The sequence below is a fragment of the Enhydra lutris genome, unplaced genomic scaffold (assembly GCF_002288905.1).
Source record: "Enhydra lutris kenyoni isolate GAN:26980312 unplaced genomic scaffold, ASM228890v2 scaffoldscaffold8, whole genome shotgun sequence".
Taxonomy (NCBI): Eukaryota; Metazoa; Chordata; class Mammalia; order Carnivora; family Mustelidae; genus Enhydra; species Enhydra lutris.
Genome location: NW_019154092.1, coordinates 19,635,846 through 19,660,635, shown reverse-complemented (window position 1 = coordinate 19,660,635; position 24,790 = coordinate 19,635,846). Strand labels below are relative to the sequence as shown.

The window sequence follows — 24,790 nt, the reverse complement described above, 5'->3', positions numbered from 1 at the left end:
GTAATGCAAATGTTGAGCATCTGTTTATATGCTTCTTGGCCTTTCTTTGGAGAAATGTGTTTTGAAGTCCTTTACCTGTTTAAAATATATACATTTTTTATTTTGAAGACTTTTATAGAGTAGCTTCAGGTTCACAGCAAAATTGAGAAGATAGAGGTTTCTTACATGTGTCCTGTCCATACACATGCACAGCCTCCCCCATTATCCGCATCTCCCACCAGAATGGTCCATTTGTCACAGCTGCGGAACCTGTATTGACACAACCACGCACACACAGTCCATAGTTCACCTTAGGTTCAATCTTGTCTGTTCTTTGGGTTGTGACAAATGTCTAACAGTACGCATCTATCGCTACAGCATCTTAGAGTATTTTCACTGCCCGTCTGCTCCGCCTGTTCATTGTTCTCCCTAACCCAGCCCTGGCAACTACTGATCTTTTTTTACTGTCTATAGTTTTGCCTTTTCCAGATTGTCATATAGATGGAATCGTATAGTACGTAGCCTTTTCAGATTCTTTGCCCATTTTTTACTCAGATAGTTTGGGGGGTTTTGTTGAGCTTTAGGGGTTATTTATATATTCTGGATATACATTTATCAGGTATATGACTTGTAAATATTTTCTCCTGTTCTCTGGATTGCCTTTCACTCTCTTGATACACCCTTTTGTGTACAAAGTTTTAAATTTTGATGTAGTCTTTTTCGATGTATTTCTTTTTTTGACTGCTTTTGATATCCTAGCTGAAAAATCTTTGCAGAATCCATTGTCTTGAAGCTTTGCAGAATCCAATGTCTTGAAGCTTTCCTGCTGTTTTCTTCTGTGATCTTTATTGTTTTAGATCTTACATTTGGGGTTTGGTCCATTTTGCTTTTTTGTATATGGTATAGGGTACAGATCTGATTTTTTTTTTTTTTTTAATCCAGTTTTCCCAGCACCAATTGTTGAAATTTTCCCTTTAGAATGGTCTTGGCACCCTTGTTGAAAGTCATTTGACCATATATGTGAGAGTTTATTTCTGGAGACTCTGTTATACTCCGTTGGCCTATATGGCTGTCTTTATGCCGTTACCACAGTTTTTATTACTGTAGCTTTGAGGTAAGTTTTGAAATCAGGTAGTGTGAGATCTCCAACTTATTTTTTTCTCCTAATACTGTTTGCTCTTTAGGGTCCCTTGAGAGTCCATATGAATTGTAGAATGGGATTTTCTATTTCTGGAAAAAGCATCATGGGGATTTGATAGGTATTGCAATGAACCTATAGGTTGTTTTGGGTAGTGCTCACATCTTAAGTCTTACTGTCTGTGAGCAATGGATGTCTTCCCACTGAAGCCATTTTTAATTTCCTTCAGCCTTGTTTTATTTCAGTGTACAAGTCTTTTGCTTCCATGGTTGAGTTTATTGCTAAACATTTTATTTTTCTTGATGCCATTGTAAATGGAATTATTTTTCATAGTTTTGTTTTCTGATTGTTCATTTTATCTTTGCCTTTTTAAAAATTGAGCTTTTTATTGAGTTGTAAAAGTTCTTTATTCTGGATACAAGTCCCTTATCTGATACATGATTTATAAATTCTATCATTCTGTGTGTTGTTTTCCTTCACTAGGATGAAAACACTTCTTCCAAAAATGCTACCCTAAAGATGAGAGCAGATGCTAAGGTTTTATTAGAATTCACCTTATTAAAATATTAGACTTAACCATTTTTTCTGTTTTTAAATGTGGTAATATATTTTTTAGAATAACATTCAGCTGTGAATTGTATTATATAGACTATTATATAGATACTATATAACACCCTGGAAAATACATGATGTTATTAGGTGGATTAACATAACCAACTGTCATATGAATAAAATTATGTTTAAAGAAAGCCTCAGGGGTGCCTGGGTGGCTCATTCTTAACCCACTGAGCCACCCAGGCGCCCCTGGGTGGCTCATTCTTAATTAAGCATTGGACTCTTGGTTTTGGCTCAGATGGTGATCTCCTGGGTTGTTAGAGTAAGCCCTGAGGTGGGCTCCACACTGAGCGGGGAGTCTGCCTGAAGGTTCTCTCCCTCTGCCCTGCCCCCCACTTGCACTTTCTCTTTCCCTCTCTAAAATGAATACGTAAGTCTTAAAAAGTCTCACATTTATGCATAGGAAAGTAATTAGAAAGAAATACATGAAAATGTTTATAGTGGTCATATAATGTCTAGGACAATGAGCATTTTGTTTTCTACTTTATTTTTTAGATTGTATTTAGGCATTCCTTAGTACAAAAAAATTTTTGGAAAACATAGGAAATTTTTTTACCTAATGTAGGTATGGAACTCATGGGAAAACGTAACATGTAATGACACAGGATATCCCTTTCTGTGTATCCGTGCATCATCAACCTGACAGAATAGCACTGTGTTTCATCTTGCCCTTGTGTAGAATGAAAGCAGATGTGTCATCCCCATCCCGTCCCTGGGTGCTATACATTCCAGTAACATTAAACATCAGATCTCCAATAATCTCCTGCAAATCTGTGTTCTGCATTTCTACCGCCCTGTTAAGTTGTATAAATGACCTGCATGCCAGTGATACTGGACTTGCATATGTTACCAATTAGCTTGAGATTTCTAAAAGCATTTAACTGCTTAGAGTAAATGTGAATGATACAGTTTCTTTGTTGTGGAATATCGACTTGACGAGATCATTTGCTTCATTACAAACCATTCTTTAGGTGGTATATCCTGTCAGTCTATATCACATCAGAAGATGATGTTCTATGTCTTAAATCAGATTTTTAAAAAAATCTAGGTCTGTTGGGGAAATTATTCTTTTTCCAACAGGCATCATAGGAATAACATTAAACGAATATATTATCTCCTGTTAATTTTAATCTTTATAATAACTTATACCTTTAGTTTAACCACATGAATCGATTTGGTAAAACAGATGATTTACTTTAAAAATCAGTTACAGAAATTGTTTGTGTTAACTGTGGGTTGACAGTTATTTAGGCAACCATCAGTTATTATAGTTAGTTGAATTGTAGTACAGTCAACCCTTGAACAACACGGGTGAGGGTCACTGAGCCCCACACAGTTGAAAATTTACATGGAACTTTGGCTTCCCCAGAACTTAATTACTACTAACCTACTGTTGACCAATAACATAGTTAACATGCATTTTGTATATTACATGTATTATATACTCTATCTTTACAACAAAGGAAGCTAGAGAGAAGACAGTGCTACTAAGAAAATCATAGGAGAAAATACATTTACAGTAATGTTTTTATTTAGAAAATGTGCATATGAATGGACCTGCACTGTTCAAACCTGTGTTGTGCAAAGGTGGGCTGTACTGAGCTTACTGTAGTTGGTTACTGTATTCACCTACTGTACGTATAACTGATGTGCTTTAGATCATACATTCCTATGGTACTTGTTTTTATTATAGAAGCTTGATAGTAATTAGTAATTTGGAAAAGAGTTATAATACAATAAAGTCCTAGTTTAATAATAGCTAAAAACAGTTTCTCTGTTTTTTTAGGAGTTGGTAATGCTGCTTTTAGAATATAATGCAGATGCTACTGTTGTTAATGGGAGTGGACAGACAGCAAAAGAAGTCACTTATGACAAAGAAATCAGAAACATGCTTGAAGGTAAATATTACTGATCTTAACATAAACAATACTTCCTTTAATGATAGGCAAGGTCCAGAAATAGCTTCTGGGATGCCAAAACAGACTACCTCGGCTTATGCCCTAAAGATAATGTGGAGTCCTTGATTAGACACAAGTATTTTGAGTTTCCTCACAGCCTTAAAAACTTAAACAGATTTTTAAAACTTGCCATAATGTTGTATGATCAAAGCTTCAACAAAATTAAAAGTAGAAAATGCGAGCCATGAGCAGTATGGCTGGTGGGCTGCAGAAGCATCATAATGGAGTGCAGGACAGAGAAGCTGTGAGAGATAAAGCTGTTGGGAGCCGTTTAATGCTGGGGAAGACCGTTCTGGCTGGCTCCGTTATCTTGATGCCTGCATTGACGTACAGCAGCCCATAGTAATTTCTTGATGGATCAGCGTCATTTTTAGGAACTGCAAATATTAAATTGTGTTAAAGAAAATATGAGTCTGCAGTAACTCAGAGCAGTTTCTCTAAGATAGAATTAAACAAGCATATTTTGATGCTTACACTGGGAAACTCTCATAGGTTAGGCTATCCTCTGAATGGCCATAGCTTTGCTGTAATTAATTTTGGTAGTATTTCTGTGCTAGAGAAGAGAAGATCTCTTACTTTCTACTTTATAATACAAAAGACATAGCCTGTGTTTCTTTGCTTTGCAATTCAGAGAAAGGCAAGATAATTTTGTATCTAAAGGGCATTTATTTCTTAATTATTAATATTTTTAACTATGTAAAAACCAATATCTTTTTACTTCTTTCCAGTTGTACTTGAAAACTTAAATATTCTCTTGTTTTCCTGTTAAAATGATGTCTGCTTCTCAGACATCCTTAGGTCACTGTCTTAACTCACTCTTGGCTTTAAAATAAAACCCTTATGGGGTGCCTGGGTGGCTCAGTGGGTTAAAGCTTCTGCCTTCGGCTCAGGTCATGATCCCAGGGTCCTGGGATTGAGCCCCACATTGGGCTCTCTGCTCAGCAGGGAGCCTGCTTCCCTTCCTCTCTCTCTGCCTGCCTCTGCCTACTTGTGATCTCTGTCAAATAAATAAATAAAATCTTAAAAAAAAAAAAACCCTTTCATTTAAAATGAATAAGCATATCAACATAAAACATCTTCTGTAAGGCTCTGTATTATGTGATTTTGGGGAGATTGCACATATTGGATGTGATCTCTGTCCTTTACTATATTGTGATCTAAGTGGGGGGATGAGGTCCTGTTCCTGACCAATCCTGTCATTTTATTATTTTTTAAAGTAATCTCTGTGCTCAACATGGGGCTCAAACTCACGACCCTGAGAAGAATTGCATGCTCTGCTGACTGAGCCAGCCTGGTGCCCTTGTCCTGTTGTCTTAATTGTAACAAGATGACATCCTGAAACTGAGGTTCTCCTGACAAAGTGGAATGTTAATTTAGCCTGACAAGTTGACATATAGTGAGGCTGATCATAAAGACATGTTCTACTGACTCCCTAAGACCCAAATCCACGAAGGACAAGGGTTTAGTTGACTTACAGACATTATGATTTGTCAGCTAATAAGGTGCTAGCCTGGGAAATGGAAGTAGAAACTTGATTGATTCCACTCTGATGAGATCACCTTGGCTAGATATAATTTGTGCATAGCACCTTAAGTGGGTCAGAGTTCAGGGAGTGCATCTAACAGCCCTCTAAGTCTATAGGTAGAACAGAAACCACAAGGTGGGGTAATGCATTAGAAACTGGAAATGTCATAACAAAATCACACTCCAGTATCTGAAGAACTGTTACATTGTAATCTTATCAGTGGCAGAACAGAGCTAGGTTGGCCCATTTGATGGAGTGCCAGGAGTTGATCTTTAGGTCCTGTGTATTGTAATAATGGCTTGGGTTGCATTTCAAGGTGTAGTGAGTTCGTGTGTTTGGAGTTACTGGGACAAGGGTAGATGACTACTTGTCAGACACTAGAGAGGAATACCTTTTCTACATACCATTTGTCTTTCATTTTATTTTGAGAAATTTCTAACCTACAGGAGAGTTCCAAGCATAGTACCATGAGCACTTCCAAGTCCTTCACTTAAACTCACCAGTCATTAACATTTTGCCACATTTGACTTATCCTTTTATATATTATTTAATGTTATTTATTTACTTTTAATTTTTTGCAGAACTATTTGGGAATAATTTACAGACAGTAATACCTTAGCTCTAAGTATTTCAGTAGGTATCTCTTAAGAACAAAGATATCTTACATAATCACAATATAGTGATCAATTTCAGAAAATTTAACATTTTTTTTAAAAAATTAACATTTTTATAATAGTATAGTTTATATGCAGTTTTTTGTCAATTGCCCAAATAATGTCCTTTGTAGAAGTTTTCCCCCAATCCAGAATCCAATCCAGAATCTCTCATTGTGTTATAACATTACTTTGGTCTCCTTTATCTGGAATAATTCCTTAGCCTTTGCCCTTATAATCTTGACCTTTTTTAAAAAATTTATTTATTTATATATTTGACAGAGATCACAAGTAGGCAGGGAGGTAGGCAGAGAGAGAGGGGCAAGCAGAGAACCCAATGCGGGGCTTGATCCCAGGACTCTGTGATCATGACCTAAGCTGAAGGTAGAGGCTTTAACCCACTGAGCCACCCAGGCACCCCAGTCTTGACCTTTTTGAAGAGGAAGGCAATTGTAGAATTATTTGTAGAATGTCTTTTTTTTTCTTTTCATATAATTAGATTCAGGATATGCATTTTTGCCAGGAATGTTGAGGTGGTATCCTTTACCAATGCATCACATTAGGAGGATATGTGATACCATTTTGTTCTGTTACTGGTAATGTTATCTCTGATAACTCAGATAACATTGTCCATGGTAAAAATACTTCCTCCCTTTTGTAAGTAGTAATCTGTGGTAAGAAAAATGTAAATTTCCTATTTACCAATAATCTTTTTTTTTTTTTTTTTACTAAATCTTTATTTTTTTAATATTTTATTTTTTTATTTGGCAGACAGAGATCACAGTTAGGCAGAGAGAGAGGAAGGGAAGCAGGCTTCTTGCTGAGCAGAGAGCCTGATGTGAGGCTCAATCCCAGGACCCCAGGATCATGACCTGAGCTGAAGGCAGAGGCTTTAACCCACTGAGCCACCCAGGTGCCCCACCAAATAATCTCTTAATCAGTGATTTTTAGCATTAATAATTCTTGCCTTGAACCATTTATTACTATGGAGATTGCAAAATGGTGATTTTCTTTTGTCAGTGAAATACATTTGCCAGGTTCTTTCTGCATTTCAAATGTATTACTATATCACTTACCCTGCATATAAGTGAATCTGTATGTAAGTGTGTTGTTAGGATGGAGTTGCACTTCATGATCTCAGCATCCTTATTAACTATGGATGCAGATTCAAAAGAAAAACAGTATATTGTCATATTAAAATTAAAATTTATAGGACAAATAACACTTTGAGTGGAATATTTCCTTTAAAAACACATAGGTATAAAATAAATATATAAAAGTATATATTAATTTACAGCTCATTGTTTTCACACACAGAACACATCAATGTAAATAGCACATGAAGAAACAGAACGTTACCTGCACTCTAGAAGCCTCATTTCCCCAACTGGAATTTTTCCTTTTCATTGACTGGATCAGTAATCTTTCAATGTCCTTAATGAGCACAGGACAAGAACATATGCAAGGTTTTCAACTCCAAATCCCCATTTTCCTTCAGTTATGGACCTACACAATGTAGAAAGAAATTTTAGGGTTCCTTTCACCTCCTTTCCCTAAAGTCTAGAACCAACATGATTAAGCACTTATTTGATTATTCAGCAAATATTTATTGGACAAATATGCATTGAGCCAGACACGGGTGTAAATGCCTAGGATACACAGAAGAGTAAGAACAGTACCTGACTGCAGGAGTCACTGAGGGGATAAATTACAGCTCTTGAGTAGTGCATGAAATAGTAGAGGCATATACAGCAGGGATAAGGATGTGGCTGTTCTCAGAGCTCACAGTCCAATAGTCAGAGCACCAGTAAGAGGAAACATTGAAGAGTGTAAATCCCAGCAAAAGCAGAAGCCATCGAGAGGCTATGCAGAGGCTTGGGTGCCTTCCTCTGAGATGGGGAGGGAGTCTGGGTGTGGAAGTAAATACGTGAAAATAGAAGATAATGGTACGATAAGAATATCAGTCATTTCTTTAAACTAGTTCCAGATATTGCTGTATTCAAGATAATATTCATAGTGTTTCCCCAGTCTCTTGGCTCCCCAACCTTTTTTGTCCATGACCTGACTTTAGCCAGGAAGACCTGAGAAACCTTTTACACGGGATTTTGTGCACATGTTTAAAATGAGATTCCTGGGGGCGCCTGGGTGGCTCAGTGGGTTAAGCCGCTGCCTTCAGCTCAGGTCGTGATCTCAGGGTCCTGGGATCGAGCCCCGCATTGGGCTCTCTGCTCAGCGAGGAGCCTGCTTCCTCCTCTCTCTCTGCCCGCCTCTCTGCCTGCTTGTGATTTCTGTCTGTCAAACAAATAAATAAAATCTTAAAAAAAAAAAATGAGATTCCTGAGCCTGTGAAATTGCTTCTTTTTTATAAGCCAGAACAGAATTAAAATTTAGCAAAAAGAGGCCTTATTGCATATTCCAGTCTCTGAAATGAGATTGCCTATTGCTCTCTTTCCCTGCAAGTGTGATTTAAGAAGCAGGTTTAAGAGTAGTAATAAGCACATGGTCTCTGGAACCAGCCTGCACAAGTTCAAATCCCAGCTCCTCTATTTCCAGCTGTGTGACCTTGGCTTAATTCCTTAACTACTTAGTGCCTCAGTTTCTTCATCTATACAATCAGGATAATAGTAACACCTACTTCATAGCATAGCTATGAGGATTTAGTGAATTAATGTATTTTTCCAAATTTATTTTTGAAGTATAGTTGACCTACAATGTTATATTAGTTTCAGGTATACAACATAGTGATTTGACAATTTTATATGTTACATAGTGCTCACCATGATAAGTATAGTTATCTGTCACCATGTAAAGTTGTTACAATAATGACTCCATTCTGTATGCTATATTTTTTCATCTCTGTGACTTATTTTATAACTGGAAGTTATTTTTAAAGTGCTTTGAATAGCACTTGGCATATAGTAAATTCTATAAAATTTGTTAAAATCTTGTATTAAAAAAATCTTATTTGGAAGTATATAAGTATATATAAATCTACCTATTTATATGGTTTGTATGTCTTCCTACCAGTGCTATTTCTTATTGTTACTTTTCACAGATTCTAAGGTTCTGGAAGGTATGAATGCTACTCCCAATTTATCTACCTTTCCAAGGCAGATATGTAATAGTATTTCAGCATGCAAAAGTAAGTCATAATTATTTGTGATGGATATTGTAGTAAGATACTTAAAGACCTATGAATTGAAAACACAAGTTCATCTGAACCTGAAAGAAGTTGAACTCTGTTATCTGAAATGTAAGGCAATGAGAATAACAATAAAGTCTTTAACTACATTTGAATTATAATTCAAAACATTGTGACTTTTTCCCCACGAGATCACTTTACTCATACATCTTTGTAATGATTTGCTATGGGAATCTAACTAGAAGTAGAGTAATATGTACTTTCCTTTTGTAGCTGTAGAAAGGACTCAACAAAGAAAGCTTGAAGAAGAACTTCTGGCAGCAGCGAGAGAAGGCAGAACAGCAGAACTCATAGCTCTGGTAAAACAACAATAACGTGTATTCTTTACCCTTCAGGAAAATTTTAACTTAATGTTAACTTCATAATTTAGTCAAATTATGGGACCAAACTACTGGAGATCATAATAATAGTACAAAAATCCTTAAGAATCTAAAAACTCTTGGCATAATTATCGTTTAAGCAGGATATATTGTAATGATTATATTTTTCTCTGAATTTACTTACATCCCCACCCCCTACTGAAAACCTGATGGATTAAGAAACTGACTTTTCAAGGCAAATACTTAATGTTCAGATAATTGTTTTTCCAGAGTAAGCCAATTTAAAATTGAAATATCATAAGATCCAATAAAGGAACAAGTTTCTCTAATTTTGATAAGCAATAATTTCTGAAAGGTATGCTACACTTTTAGAAAGCAACATACAAAGAGGGGACAATATTTGTGAATATTTATATCATGTTAGAACAGACTGAAAACTTTACCCTTTTTTTTTTTTTTTTCCTTTTGGAGACCTACTTTCCAGTTTCCATTTCCCACATAGTCTCATTAAACGTGAAACCAAATTTGTTCTGAATTGAAGACTGAAGCATTTCCATTTGCTTTAAAGTTATTTCAGATCATTTGAAAGGCCTCTTTGGTTTCCAAGTGAAGTGCCTCAAACATTTTTTTTTAAGCTTTCTGAAATGAAGACTGTATAAAGAGTTTTTAAAGCAATCAGTTGGGAACAACAAATTCCGTAGAACTTTTAACGTTTACACATTTAACATTTATGATTTTTTTTAAAGATTTTTTATTTATTAATTTGACAGAGATCACAAGTAGACAGGCAGGCAGAGAGAGAGAGAGAGAGGGAAGCAGGCTCCCTGCTGAGCAGAGAGCCCGATGCGGGACTCGATCCCAGGACCCTGAGATCATGACCCGAGCCGAAGGCAGCGGCTTAACCCACTGAGCCACCCAGGCGCCCAACATTTATGATTTTAACTCTTCTGAATGGCTGCCTATGGGAGACTGGTTTGTATTTTTGCTGTCCCCAGTGTGAATCACAAGACTGGTAGAAGGGAGCAAATCTTAGTGAAATCTTAATGTCCAGGCATTGGTGGGGTGGTATTGGTGTAGTGCGTGGTGTCTGTGGTCATGGGAATGTGGTGACTGAGATTTCCTGGCAAACATGGGGAGTGACATGGATTTGCTGGTTCAGTGAGCAAGCATCCCCCCATCGTCTAGAACTCTGGTGTTCATCAGCTTCTATAGTTTGAGGGTCCCCCTGAACGTGCAGTTACACCTTAATGTGTTTTTATGGGAGAAAGTCCATCTTTGATAATGTAATTCTGCATTGCATTTTTTTTCATTCGTTAGCTCAACAGGCCCAATCCTCCTGATGTTAATTGTTCGGATCAGTTAGGAAATACACCCTTGCATTGTGCAGCTTACCGGGCTCATAAGCAGTGTGCCTTAAAGCTTCTGAAAAGTGGAGCAGACCCAAATCTGAAGAACAAAAATGGTAAGCATGTCAGTAAAAGCCATTGTTGGTCATTTGGAAGCTATAAAAATAACTCAGTGCCATATAAAATTGCTTTGTTTTAATATCCAGCCTTTGTTAAACTATATGGCCCCTACTTAATTTTGAACTCAAGGCATTTACACAAACGAAAGAAATGAACTTACTAATTTCCTTCCTAGTTTGAGTTAACTGTTTAATAATATCTATTCCATAGGAGGCAGTAATGATTAAAATAGATTTCCCCCCTCTCGAGGGAAAGAGAATATAGTTGATTCTCATTATTTAAGATTGTTATGTTCTGACAAGTTGTTGTGAACAGAGAATTAATACTGAGCCATTGCTCATGGTGGGGGGGTACAGAGTTAGGTCTTGAAAGCCTTTGGTCACATCATTTTTATACTGATTAATACATAACTTTATTTTGTGTGCATTTCTGTTTTAAAACAGCTTATTTAATATATGTTGTTAATTCAGGAACATAGAGCTTATGCCAACAGCACTATCACTCATGCCTGAGCAGAGCTCATCTAATACCATGTCTAATATATATTCTCATCTAATACATAATACATATAGCTCGTCTAATACACATTCTCCATGCAGCACATCATAGCTCTCTTGCTTTTAGGAACATTAACTAACAATTCAGTGCCATGTTTGGTGGCCAGTTTCAACAGTGAAACCACCAACAAAAAGCACAAATATTGAAAACGTGGCAATACTAGGTAGACTGTGATAGGGACATTTGTTTACTGCATGAGAGCTGAAACAAGAAGGCAGAATGCCACCTTGTTCTACCTCAGCTGGGGACATGATGACACTCAAATTTTTCACCACTTGGGACTTGCCTGTGAATGACGAAATTGCATGAGTATTGATTTTGGGATTACAAATTTTAGCAATAGGTGCATCTGCAAGTATGGAATGTACAGGTAGTGAGTTTCAGTTCTACATGCATGACAGTATCAGAGATGAGATCATATAAACACAGGAGAAGCTACAAAAGGTGTCTTGGATATTCAAAGAGGGAACATTGCATTAGGGGCATTCACTTTTAAGGATGCTTCCCTTACCTACCATCAAACCTGGATTAGGACTTGACTTGGCAGTGGTCCACCAGGGCCCTCTATTCACCTCCATCATTGCCAAAATTCTACTCCATGGTAATTGTTGACTTACGTAGCCACATCCCATGAGACTGGATTCCTAAAGGCAGAGCTAATACCTTACTGTCTGGTTTACCTGGGATCTAGAGTAATGTATAGCACATGACACCTTCTACATGTTGCATGTTTGTTGAAGGCTTAAGTAATTAGAAATGACTTCACGAAGGAGTAGGTATTTAATATAGACTGAAGTCCTTGTAGGATTTTTTTTTTTAACCCACTGAGCCACCCAGGCGCTTAGGATTTTTTTTTTTTTTTTTAAAGCCTTCTCTAAATACCTGTATCTCTAACAGAAGACCTCACTCATATTTTTTTCTTTTTAAACATAAACAGAATATCATTAAATTTTGGCAAGTGTATTCTAAACAGAAGATTACGACAAAGGCAAGAAGGTAAAAATTCACATTTAGGTGGCATCTCATTTTGGTACATCGACACATTTGGTACATCGAGCAGTACTAGGTCATCTTACAAATGCAGATTAGGTTTGCATAGTGATGAGCCTCAAGATGCCAGATCATTTTACCCCTTAATTTGGAAGTTCAGGGAACCAGGATAAAGAAATAGGTGAGCAGTGGAGAGATGAGTTACTTTGAAAAGATTAATGTGGTTATCTACTAATGTGTAGTATCGAGGATTGGTTGTGGCAGAACCAAGACTATAGGGAGGGGTCAGTAGGACCTTTGAAGTGGTCTTAGGTGAGAGGTAATTAGGGCCTGAACTTTTATTGACCTCAATGGGAGTAGAAAGGAATAAGAAAATTAATGATAGAATTTTCTGCTTTCCTCTCTTCCTTTGTCCTTTTTGCTATAGACTGGCACTAACCAACAGATACATAATGAGAGCCACATGTATAATTTTAAGTTTTCTAGTAGGCACATTTAAAAAGTAAAAAGCCAATGAAATTAATTTTAATGACCTATTTTATTTAAAACAGCATATCCAAAACCCATTTCAACATGTAATTAGTGAAAAAGAGTGAGATTTTACATCTCCTTTTTGATACTAAGTCTTTGAAATCTGGTGTATATTTTGCACCTAACAGCACATCTCAGCTTGTATTAGCCACATTTCATTAGCTCCATGTGATTAGTGTCCACTCTATTGAACATAAACAGCTCTAGACATACCCAACAGAGTCTCGGGTTGACCGTGCTGTCCCTACCCTGCGCATGCTCTTCTCCCTGCCAGAAATGCCCCTTTCATGCTCATCTGTGTTAAACCCTAGTCTTACTTTAAGAATTAGCTCAAATTGTCTTCCCCAGAAAGGCTTTCTCTGTATTTCTAGGATAGATATAGGTTCTCCCTGGAATCAAAGAAGAGAAACCAGGGGATAGAGAAGGGGAAACACTCAGGAGATGTGAGGGAAATAGCCGTTCCATGGAAGCCAAAGGAGGCGCTAAAATGTGGAGTAAAGGGGTAGGGTGTACTTGTTGTCATGCACAACTTAGACTGAAGAAGAGAAACATTTAGACAAGGCTGTGGAATTCAATGACTGAGTGCCCAGAGGTCCTTTCTGAAAGAGTAGTATCACTGGGTAGTTGACAACAGCTAGGTTAAGGGTTAAGGATTGACATGAGGAAGCTAAAGTAGCACTGCTCATCCACTTCTCTGTAATATTTAAGAACAGAGGAATGGTTGCATGGCCAAGAGGAAGATTTTTTAGGCAGAGATTTAAGCATGTTTTTAAAGTTAAGGAAGATTAACACAATAGAAAAAGAGTTTGATGATTTAATTGTGACAGTTAAAAAATGTAACTTTAAAAAATGCAATGCTTTGGTAACAGCAAAAAGAGAAACATGTTCCAATTGAAGGACATAAAAGACCTAAAAATGGAGAAGCCTGTGATATTTTTGGTGGGGAAGAAACTCAACATCAAAAAGCTAACAGTTCTCTCCAAATTAATTCAAAGCAATCCCAGCCAGAATCCTCAAAGCGTTTTCATAAAACTTGACTACCTGACTCTCATTTCTATAGAAAAGTCCAGGGTAATGAATTTTAAAATGGAAGAGAAGCGGGGGTGGGGGTAGAGGGGATTATCCTTCTGGATAAAAACACTAATTCTGAACCTATTGGAAATAAAACATTCATTTATTCAACAAATACTTATTGAGGGTTTATGTGCTAGATACTATTCCAGGGACTAGGGATCTAGAGCAGTGAAAAAACAAATCAAAACAATATAAAAACAAATCCCTGTTTTCAGAGAACTTACATTCTAATAGGAGAGAGCCAATAAAAAGCAAGCATTATGTCAGATGAGATCAGTGCCTAGGAGAAGGGAAAAAGGCAGGGCAGGAGGAATTGGGAGTGTGTTGGGTGTATAGAGGGTTGCTGCTTTGTGAAAGGTGGCAGGAAAAGCTCTGTGAGAATGATAATTAAGACTTGAAGCAGTGTCAGTATGTGGGCAGTGAGAGTGGTCCTAGGCAGCAGACGTGGGGAGTGTATGTGATGTATGTCACGAAAAGCAAGGAGACCAGTTTGTCCAGAGGAGAGTGGTTGAAGGAGGTGGTTAGAGAGGCAGTGGGGACTGGATGCTGAAAGGCCTGTGGGTTATTTTGAAAATCGTGGCTTTTACTCTTTGTGAGCTGGGACTGTGTGGGTCCTCCCATATTTTAGAATGCAGCAGTGATGTGACCAGACTTAGGTTCTAAAAAATGGTCACTGATTATTAAGAGAATAAATCCTAGGAAGACAAGGAGGAAAAAGGGAGGCATTTAGGCTACTGGAATAATCAGGTGAGAGAGGATATTGGCTTGGATCAGGATAGTGGTCATATAAATGTTGTAAGCGGTTGTGTGTGTGTGTGTGTGTGTAAATAATGAAGGCAGAGTGGTCAAGATTTTTTGATGACTTGGATATGTGAGGTATGAGAAAAAGACATGAATTGAGGGTGACTTTATAGTCTTTCAGTCAAGGACCTGGAAAAAGGGAATTATTTCCAGTTACGGAGTAGGGTAAGTGCAGGGAAGTGTAGGCTAGCAGTGGCTGAGAATTAGGAGTTTGGTTTTTAAGGTGTTTAAAATTTGAAATACTGTTTTACAATCCAAGTGAGATGTCAGAATAGAAGTTTGTGCTTAGGTGAGATCTCTGGATGGAGATATAAATTTGGGAATTGTCCACATATGGAGTTAGTAATGGGATGGATAAGATCATTTAGTGAGATCTTGGTATTAGTTCAGGGTAGATGAAGATGAACAGACCAGATAGTTTGGAAATGAAAACCTGTGCATATAGGAACTTGATAGATGACAAAGATGGCACGAAAAGTGGGTGAGGGAAGAACTGAGTACATTAATGCTGGGACAATTAGCTATCCATGTAGATACACATGTGAGATATGTAGATATGTAGGGTGTGTGTGTATGTATATATTATATACACATATGTGTGTGTGTATGTATGTGTGTGTGTATGAATGAATGATTATGGAGGCTGAGATCGTCCACAGTATGCTGTCTGCAAGCTGGAGAACCAAGAAAGCTGATGGTGTAATTCAGTCTGAAGACCAGAGACCAGGAAGGCCAGCAGTGCAAGTCCTCGAGTCCAAAGGCTGGAGAATCAGGAACTCCTATGTCAGAGGGCAGAAAGAGAAGGGTGTCTCAGCTCATGAAATGACAGAATTCATTATTCCTCTTCTTCTAGGCTCTCAACAGATTGGATGATGCCCATTCACAGTGGTGAAGGCAGACCTTTTTTCACTCCGTTCACTGGCTCAAAAGTTAATCTCATTCAGAAACCCCCTCACAGAAACACCCAAAAATAATATTTTATCAGCTTTTGGGGCATCATTGTAGCCTGTTTGAATTGACACACACCATCACATAACCTAATTTCAGGACTCTGTGATACGGTATAAAGATAGATATATAGACTTATAGAACAGGAGCGAGTCTAGACAACAACGTGTATATAGGGAGAATTGATTTTTGATGAAGGTGTCAGGGCAATCAGTGGGGAAAAGATTATTCATTTTTTGAATGTTGAGTTTTATAAGTTCTTTATACATTTTGGATACTGACCCTTTATCAGATATGGTGTTTGCAAATACCTTCCTTTCTGTAGGTTTAGTTTTGTTGATTGTTTCCTTCACTGTGCACCTTTTTATTTTGGTGTAGTCCCACTAGTTTATTTGCTTTTGTTTCCATTGCCTCAAGACCCATAACTAGAAGTAAGTTGCTATGGCTGATGTCAAAGAAGTTACTGCCTATGCTGTCTTCTAGAATTTTTATGGTTTCAGGTCTCACTTTTTTTTTTAAGATTTTGTTTATTTATTTGGTAGAGAGAGATCACAAGTAGGCAGAGAGGCAGGCAGAGAGAGGTGGGGGGAGCAGGCTCCCTGCTGAGCAGAGAGCCCGATGCTGGGCTCGATCCCAGGACCCTGAGATTATGACCTGAGCTGAAGGCAGAGGCTTAACCCACTGAGCCATCCAAGCACCCCTCAGGTCTCACATTTAAGTCCTTAATCCATTTTGAATTTATTTTTGCGTATGGTGTAAGAAAGTGGTCCCTTTTTATTCTTTTGCATGTTGCTGTCCAGTTTTCCCAATACCATTTGTTGAAGAGACATTCTTTTTCTCATTGTATATCCTTTCCTGCTTTGTGGAAGATTAATTGACCATATAATTGTGCGTTCATTTCTGGGATTTCTATTCTGTTCTATTGATAAGTGTCTGGTTTTGTGCCAGTACCATACTGTTTTGATTAATACGTCTTTGTAACTTGAAGTCCAGAATTGTGCCTCCAGCTTTTTATTTTTCCATATTGCTTTGGCTATTCAGGGTTTTTTGTGGGTCCATACAAATTTTAAGACTGTTTGTTCCAGTTCTGTGAAAAATGTTGTCGGTATTTTGACAGAGAATGCATTAAATGTGTAGATTTCTTTGGGTAATATAGACATTTTTAGCAACATTCTTCCAATCCATGAGCATGGAATGTCTGTTTCTTAGTGTCATCTTCAGTTTCTTTCATCAGTGTTTTGTAACTTTCAGAGTACAGGTCTTTCACCTCTTTCACTAGGTTTATTCCTAGATACCTTACTGCTTTTGGTGCAATTGTAAATGGGAGTGATTCCTTAATTTCTCTTTCTACTGCTTCATTATTGGTGTATAGAAATGTAACAGATTTCTGTATGTTGATTTTATGCCCTACAAATTTACTGCATTTGTTTATCAGTTCTAGCAGTTTTTTTAGTAGAGTCTTTAAGGTTTTCTACATATAGTATCATGTCATCAGCAAATAGTGAAACGTTTGACTTCCTTCACAATTTGGATGCTTTTTATTTGTTTTTGTTGTCTGATTGCTGTGGCTGGGGATTCCAGGACTATCTAAGTAAGTGCTGAGAGTGGAAATCCCTGTCTTGTTTCTTACCATCAAGAAAAGCTCTCAGCATTTCCCCATTTAGGATGATATTAGCTTGTGTGTTTTTCATATGTAGCCTTTCTTATATTGAGGTATGTTCGCTCTAAACGTACTTCGTTGAGGATTTTTATCATGAATGGATGTTGTATTTTGTCAAATCCATGAATGGATTTGTATGATTAATGTGATATATCATGTTACTTTTGCAAATATTGAACTACCCTTGCAACCCAGGAGTAAATTCATTTGATCATGGTGAATGATTTTTTTTAATGTATTGTAGGATTCACTTTGCTATTATTTTAATGAGCATTTTATTTAAATATTTTATTTATTTGACAGAGATCACAAGTAGGCAGAGAGGCAGGCAGAGAAAGAGGAGGAAGCAGGCTCCCTGCTGAGCAGAGAGCCCGATGCGGGGCTCGATTCCAGGATCCTGGGATCATGACCCGAGCCCAAGGCAGAGGCTTTAACCCACTGAACCACCCAGGCACCCCTTTAATGAGCATTTTTATATCTGTGTTCATCAGGTATATTGGCCCCTAGGTTCTCTTTTTTAGTGATGTTTTTATGGGGTTGTGGTATCTGGGTAACACTGGTCTCCTAGAATGAATTTGGAAATTTCCCTTCCTTTTCTGTGTTTTAGAATAACTTGAAAAGAATAGATAGTAACTCTTCTTTAAAGGTTTGGTAGAATTCTCCTGTAAAGCCATCTGGTCCTGAACTTTTTTGTTTTTTGGGGAGATTTTTGATTACTGATTCAATTTCTTTGCTGGTTACCAGTCTGTTCAAGTTTTCTATTTCTTACTGTTTCAGGTTTGGTAGTTGATGTGTTTTTAAGAATTTATCCATTTCTTCTCAGTTGTCTAATTTGTTGGCATATAGTTTTTCATAATCTTATAATTGTATTTCTGTGTTGGTGTTTATTGTTTCCCTTCTCTCATTTGTAATTTTATTTTGATTCTTTTTTCTTTTTGATAAGTCTGGCTAGAGGTTTATCTATTTTATTTTTTTTGAAGAGCCAGCTTTTTTTTTTTTGTTATATATATATATGTATATGTACATATATATTTTAGTTTCTATATCATTTATTTCTGCTCTAGTCTTTATTATTTCCTTCTTTCTGCTGGTTTTAGGCTTTGTTGTTCTTTTTCTGGCTCCTTTAGGTGTAAGGCTAGTTGTGTGATTATTACTTCTTGAGGTAGACCTGTATTGATATATACCTCCCTTTTAGTACCACTTTTGCCGCATCCCAAAGGTTTTGGACTATTGTATTTTCTTTTTTTTTTTTTTAAGATTTTATTTATTTATTTGACAGAGAGAAATCACAAGTAGGCAGAGAGGCAGGCAGAGAGGCAGACAGAGAGGAGGAAGCAGGCCCTGATTGACCCATTCCTTATTTAGTAGCATGTTGTTTAACCTTTATGTATTTGTGGTCTTTCCAGAGACTTTTTTTGAAGGGTAAACTTGTAAATGTAATGGAAGGTGGGTACAGGTACCTGGAAAGGACTTTCCTAGCAGGCTGTATGAACTATAGAGCAATGGGAACACTATGTTACATAATTTAAATTCTATCTAACTAATTACTAGTTAAGAACTAAAGTTATTTTCCTAACTGGGAATTAAGCAAAGGAATCTTGAAAGTGCTATAAAAGAGTCAGGAACCTAAAATTTATGTTAACAGTATGATTCCTAGTGTCTTTACCAACTTCCCAAAGATTTGAATAGTTTTTCTAGGTGGTGGTTTATAATGGTTCTTCCTTTAAAATTTAGATTCCAAAAGCATTCCAATGTAATAAGAATTAATAGTCCCATGTGAATATCAGTCTAAACTAAAGAAATATCCCTATAAACTTCAAAAATTTGATTGTTGGTGTTTAAATATACTTTTGCCCTATAGTTTATATTAGTAATCAAATTTAACATTCTTGTTAAAGTGTTCTTTATAAAAGTCAAGATGGCACATTCCGAGGAAATACTTTTTTAAGTCATAATATCTGCATTATAGAAAAAAATTATTAAAATATAATCTGTTTCTTTGGCATATTGTATAACTTTCTCATTTTCATACCTATTTTAGAACATTTTTAAAAAAAAATTGCAAAACTAATGTTTATGCTCAAAATGAGGAAAATGAAGGCACCCACAAAGCGGAATCAGCTATGAGCCAAATATCCATAAAGACTTAGCTTTTAGTTGTTAGTTATTATTCTCTGGTAGACCAAACTTTTTTTAAAAGTTTAAAATAATGGGGGTGCCTGGATGGCTCAGCCAGTGGGCATCCGACTGTTGATCTCAGCTTAGGTCTGATCTGAGGATCATGAGTTCAAGCCCTTCAGTGGGCTCCACACTGGGTATAAAGCCTACTTAAAATCTAGTTTTTAAAAAAGTTGGTTTTGTTTTTTTTTTTTTTGTTGTTGTTGTTTTTAGTTTAAACTCAAGAGTATGGGCAAAAGGAAGGTCATACATTATTAATGTCAGAATACATAGGTATCTTATGGTATTACAAAGCAGGCATCAGAAAGGAGGGAATCAGGAACCATGAGCTGTTAGGAATCAAGAAGGCTGCCACTCATTGTATGTGTATCCTTCTCTCACTGCTTGGTCTCTCATTTCTGTCTCTTAGCAGATCAGTTTTCCAGTATACGTACTAGTAGATGACTGCCTGAACTTCTTTCAGTAGACCAGGATCTCCTAACCTCAGTTTTAAATTTCAGTGGGAGATAATCCAATGGTACCCACTGTGTTCAGGGCCTGCGTCTGATACAGTCAGAGGGAACTCTGGGGCAGGGCCTTATGATGCAAACATGGCTGCTATGTCTCCCCCAGGGGGTGTGGAAAGAGCAGTGCTCAGGCAATGGTGAAAGAGTAAGGTTGGCAAATTCCTCAGAAAGTATCTACTCCTTCTGTTTTATGGCTTGTAAATAGAGTTGACATATTAAACTCCTCATTTTTATCAAGTATCAACAGTTTTTCCATATTGTCTCTAGAAGCCTGGTCTTCCTGGCTCACCATCTGGATAGTATTTCACATGGATATAATTTACCACCCAAAACAAAAAAAAAATGATATGGACAATGATTATCTGTTTTCTAAGACTAAATTTTCCCAGTCTTTTCTTTCTTTTTTTAAAAGTGTTTTAGATTTTTATTCAAATTTGTTGATCCTCTTCTTTGACTTCTAGACTTAAATTGAGATTTGGTAAATATTTGATTGTTTTCTCCTAGATTGTCTGTAATCATATTCATTCATTAAGCAAATGCTGAGCCTCTACTATGTGGCAAGAACCATTGTAGGTGCTGGGTATCCCAACAGTGAACAAAACCAGACAGCCCCCACACTCTCAGAGCTTATGTCCTAGTGGGAAGAGATAGACCAAATGTAAATACACATATAATGTCAGGCAGTGAGGTGCAGAAAAAAAGAACAGGTTGAAAGGGATAGAGAGTGATGACATGGGGGGTGGGGCTGTTAGTTTGGAAAGCCTGTAAGGGAAGGCCTCTGTGAGCAGCACAGTGCTGAGTTAAGGAGTGAGGCCTGAGGATATCTGGCAGAAGAGCATTGAAAACGACAGGCAAGCAGGTGTAAAAGCTCTGGGATGGGGGAGCACTTGGCATATTTAAAGAAGAAAGCTGTCAGGTTGCCCAGGGGAGGGAAAGTTGGGGGAGAGAGGTAAAGTCAGGAAAGTAGCCAGAGGCCCAGCCCTGTTTACAGGGTTTTGAGTAAGCACTGCCAAATGGGAGAGTGTGTTAGGATGTGAGACTCTGAAATTGCTAATCACTAATCTTTATACCCTTCATTGAGCAATCTTTCCTTTTCTGTTGTTCATGCCTTTCTCCTGCCCTTTAAGATTTTATGCTCTTTTGTTTTCTATTCTCTTTCATTGCTTCATCTGTCTCTTCTTTTGCAAGTATCTCATTTTTAATGATTGTTTTTGTAATGTGTAAAGATCTGATAAAGTTTCTCTTACCCTTCTTTTTTTGAAGATTGTCTTTGACATTCTTACCTGTTTATTCTCCCAGATGACATTTAGAATAATTTCTTTTAGGTTCTTAGTAAACGTACCATTGATATGTTATTGAAATTACATTCTGTATAAATTCCTTTGAGGAATGTTGACATTTTTTTAAACTATTTTTTTTTTTTAAGATTTTATTTATTTATTTGACAGAGAGAGATCACAAGCAGGCAGAGAGGCAGGCAGAGAGAGAGGAGGAAGCAGGCTCCCCGCTGAGCAGAGAGCCCGATGCGGGGCTCGATCCCAGGACCCTGAGATCATGACCCGAGCCGAAGGCAGCTGCTTAACCCACTGAGCCACCCAGGCGCCCCTGTTGACATTTTTATTTAGTGTTCTCATTAAAGGACAAATTTATATCCTGTAAAAATTTAAATATTGGATCATTCCTGGTTTTTATTTTGTTGTGTTTGATAAAAGATGTACAATTTGAATTGATTGGTTATGGTGCTCATTTGGGTAAGGAGTCTTTTTCATTCAGTTCAAAAAGCATTTTATTTAATTCTTACTTGTACCAGGCACTTTAGGCATTGAATCTAGAAATGAAGGCTCAGTACTGGAATTTCAGCTAGTTGGCAGGGGTTCAGAATTTATTTTTGGTGTTAGGGCAGAATTCTGTGAAAGAAATCACATTGTCCTCCTCTTCTTTGCCTAAAGGGATAATTTCTCAAAAGTGCCCTGTAGATAGAATAAAAATAACAGTTGGCAGACCTCTTTATTAGACCTCTTCCTATATGCTAGCTAGAAAACCTAAAATGGCTATTATAAATTTTTTCCCCACTAAAGAAGTAATATGTAATTAGTCCAAGTTTTGCCCATCAGCAGTCCTATTAAATCTACCTTTAAAATCTGAAACCCTTAAACTTCTCTCTGTGTTTTCTGCGGTCTCCATTTTTTTCTATGACTAGCTCTCCAGTCCAAACCACTATTATCTTTTTCCTAGACTATTGATATTGCTTTGTAACTATTTCTCTGCTTTTCTCTTGCCCACATTTACAAGGTATTTTCCACACCGTAGCCATGGTGATCTTTTAAAAAATGTTTTTATTATAGAATTTATCAAAGCTTAAAAAATAGAATAGTATAATTAATTGATGGACTCCTCTCTCTCCAGGTATTCTCAAAACTGGCCACTCTCCTGTTACTATGTTGTGTATAAATGTTTCAGTATAGGGGCGTCTGGCTGTCTCAGTCAGTTGAGCATGTGACTCTTGATCCTCAGGGTTGTGAGTTCAAGCTCTCGTTGGGTACAAAGATTACTTAAAAATATTAAAAAATGTATTTCAGTATATTTATAAAAGGGCTCCTTTAGAAAAAACTATAACCATGTGATGGTTGCATAGCTCTGAATATACCGAAAACCACTGAATTAATTGTACACTTTAAATGGGTGAATTATATGGTATGTGAATTATATCTCAACAGAGCTGTTAAAAAGCATTGCTACAATAACTTTATCCTGTTAGTAAAAATTTTACAAAATCATCAAGTAGCCAGAGTTCACATATCCCCTATTATCCTTTTTTTTTTTTTAAGATTTTATTTATTATTTATTTGACAGAGGGGGAGAGATCACAAGAAGGCAGAGAGGCAGGCAGAGAGAGAGGGGAAAGCAAGCTCCCTGCTGAGCAGAGAGCCCGATGCAGAGCTCGATCCCAGGACCCTGAGACCATGACCTGAGCCAAAGGCAGAGGCTTTACCCATTGGCCCCTGAGGGTCACCCAGGCACCCCTCCTATTACCCTTCTTAATACTACTTTTTAACACATGGACAGTTTTAAACAGAAGTCAGAGCCTGTTACTCTTTTTCCTAAAGCCCTTCAGTGGCTCTTCATCATTCTTAAAATAACCTAAATCCCTCTGCTGACTCACAACGGTGTGACCTACGAAGCCTTGACACGATGTGGCTTCTGACGTCTATCTCTCTTGCCCAGTAAATTGTTTTTAGTGTTCTGTCTGTTGGAATGCCCTTCCCCTATATTTTCTCAAGACCAAATCCTTCCTTTCAGTTTAAACACCTTTTCCTCAGAAAGGCCTGCCCTGATCAGTTGCCCAGTCACCAGTCTAAAATGGTATCCTAGTCATTCTCTATCATATCATTCACTTAGAAAGGATCGGCATAGCATAATATATTATCTGCCATGTAATTTTTTAAAAAGATTTATTTTAGAGAGCTGGGTGGGAGGTGGGAGGGAGAGAGAAAATCTCAAACAGACTCCCCACCGAGCACAGAGTCGGATGCAGGGCTTGATCCCAGGACACTGAGATCATGACTTGGGTCGAAATTAAGAGCTAGATGCTTAAATGACTGAGCCACCCAGGTGCCCTTTTGCCATGTAATTTTTTTTTTTTTTAAAGATTTTATTTATGGGCGCCTGGGTGGCTCAGTGGGTTAAGCTGCTGCCTTCGGCTCGGGTCATGATCTCAGGGTCCTGGGATCGAGTCCCGCATCGGGCTCTCTGCTCGGTGGGGAGCCTGCTTCCCTTCCTCTCTCTCTGCCTGCCTCTCTGCCTACTTGTGATCTCTGTCAAGTAAATAAATAGAATCTTTAAAAAAAAAAAAATTTTTTTTTTTTTTGAGAGAGAGAACAAGTAGGCAGAGAGGGAGGCAGAGAGAGAGAGAGAGAGAGAGAGAGAGAGGAGGAAGCAGGCTCCCTGCCCAGCAGAGAGCCCAATGCGGGACTCGGTCCCAGGACCCTGAGATCATGACCCGAGCTAAAGGCAGAGGCTTAATCCACTGAGCCACCCAGGCGCCCCGCCATGTAATTTTTATTAATGTACTATCTTTTTCTCTTTTTCTATGCCTACCCTGCCCCTCTCCATTTTTTTCTGTCCTGTTCACTGCTGAATCCCCAGTGCCTAAAATATTAATTGGTGCATAGTAGATCCTTGTTAGGAGAAATTCATACAAAAGACTGCCTAACACCACAGCCAGTGTTTGGTATTTATAAAAAGATTATTTGATCAGCCATCAAAAAGAATGAAATCTTTGCCATTTGCAACATCATGAATGGAACTAGAGTGTATTATACTAAGTGAAATAAGTCAGATATATATGATATCCTCAGGTGGCATTTAAGAAACAACACAGATGAATATAGGGGAAAGGAAAAGAAGGAAAAATAAAAGATAAAAACAGGGAGGGAGACAAACTATAAGAGACTCTTAACTATAGAGAACAAACAGGGTTGCCAGAGGGGATGTAGGTGGAGGGATGGGCTACATGGGTGATGGGCATTAAGGAGGGCACTTGTGATGAGCCCTGGGTGTTGTATGTAAGTGATGAATCACTAACTTCTACTCCTAAAATCAATACTGCACTATATGTTAACTAACTTGAATTTAATTTGTTTTAAAAAAAGCTTGTTTGATAGAATATGTTACCTTTCTTAAACCAG

The 24,790-nt window shown here is 37.5% G+C and overlaps 1 protein-coding gene across 1 annotated transcript in view; it reads left to right on the top strand.

The window, feature by feature from the left end:
• The window catches only part of LOC111142507 (oxysterol binding protein like 1A), a 236,652-nt gene that overhangs the window by 49,691 nt on the left and 162,171 nt on the right, over positions 1-24,790 (top strand). The window contains exons 5-7 of the mRNA XM_022495736.1: positions 3,519-3,630; positions 9,284-9,369; positions 10,708-10,852. Of these exons, the coding sequence (XP_022351444.1) occupies positions 3,519-3,630; positions 9,284-9,369; positions 10,708-10,852 (343 nt within the window). The remainder of the gene's footprint in view (positions 1-3,518; positions 3,631-9,283; positions 9,370-10,707; positions 10,853-24,790) is intronic.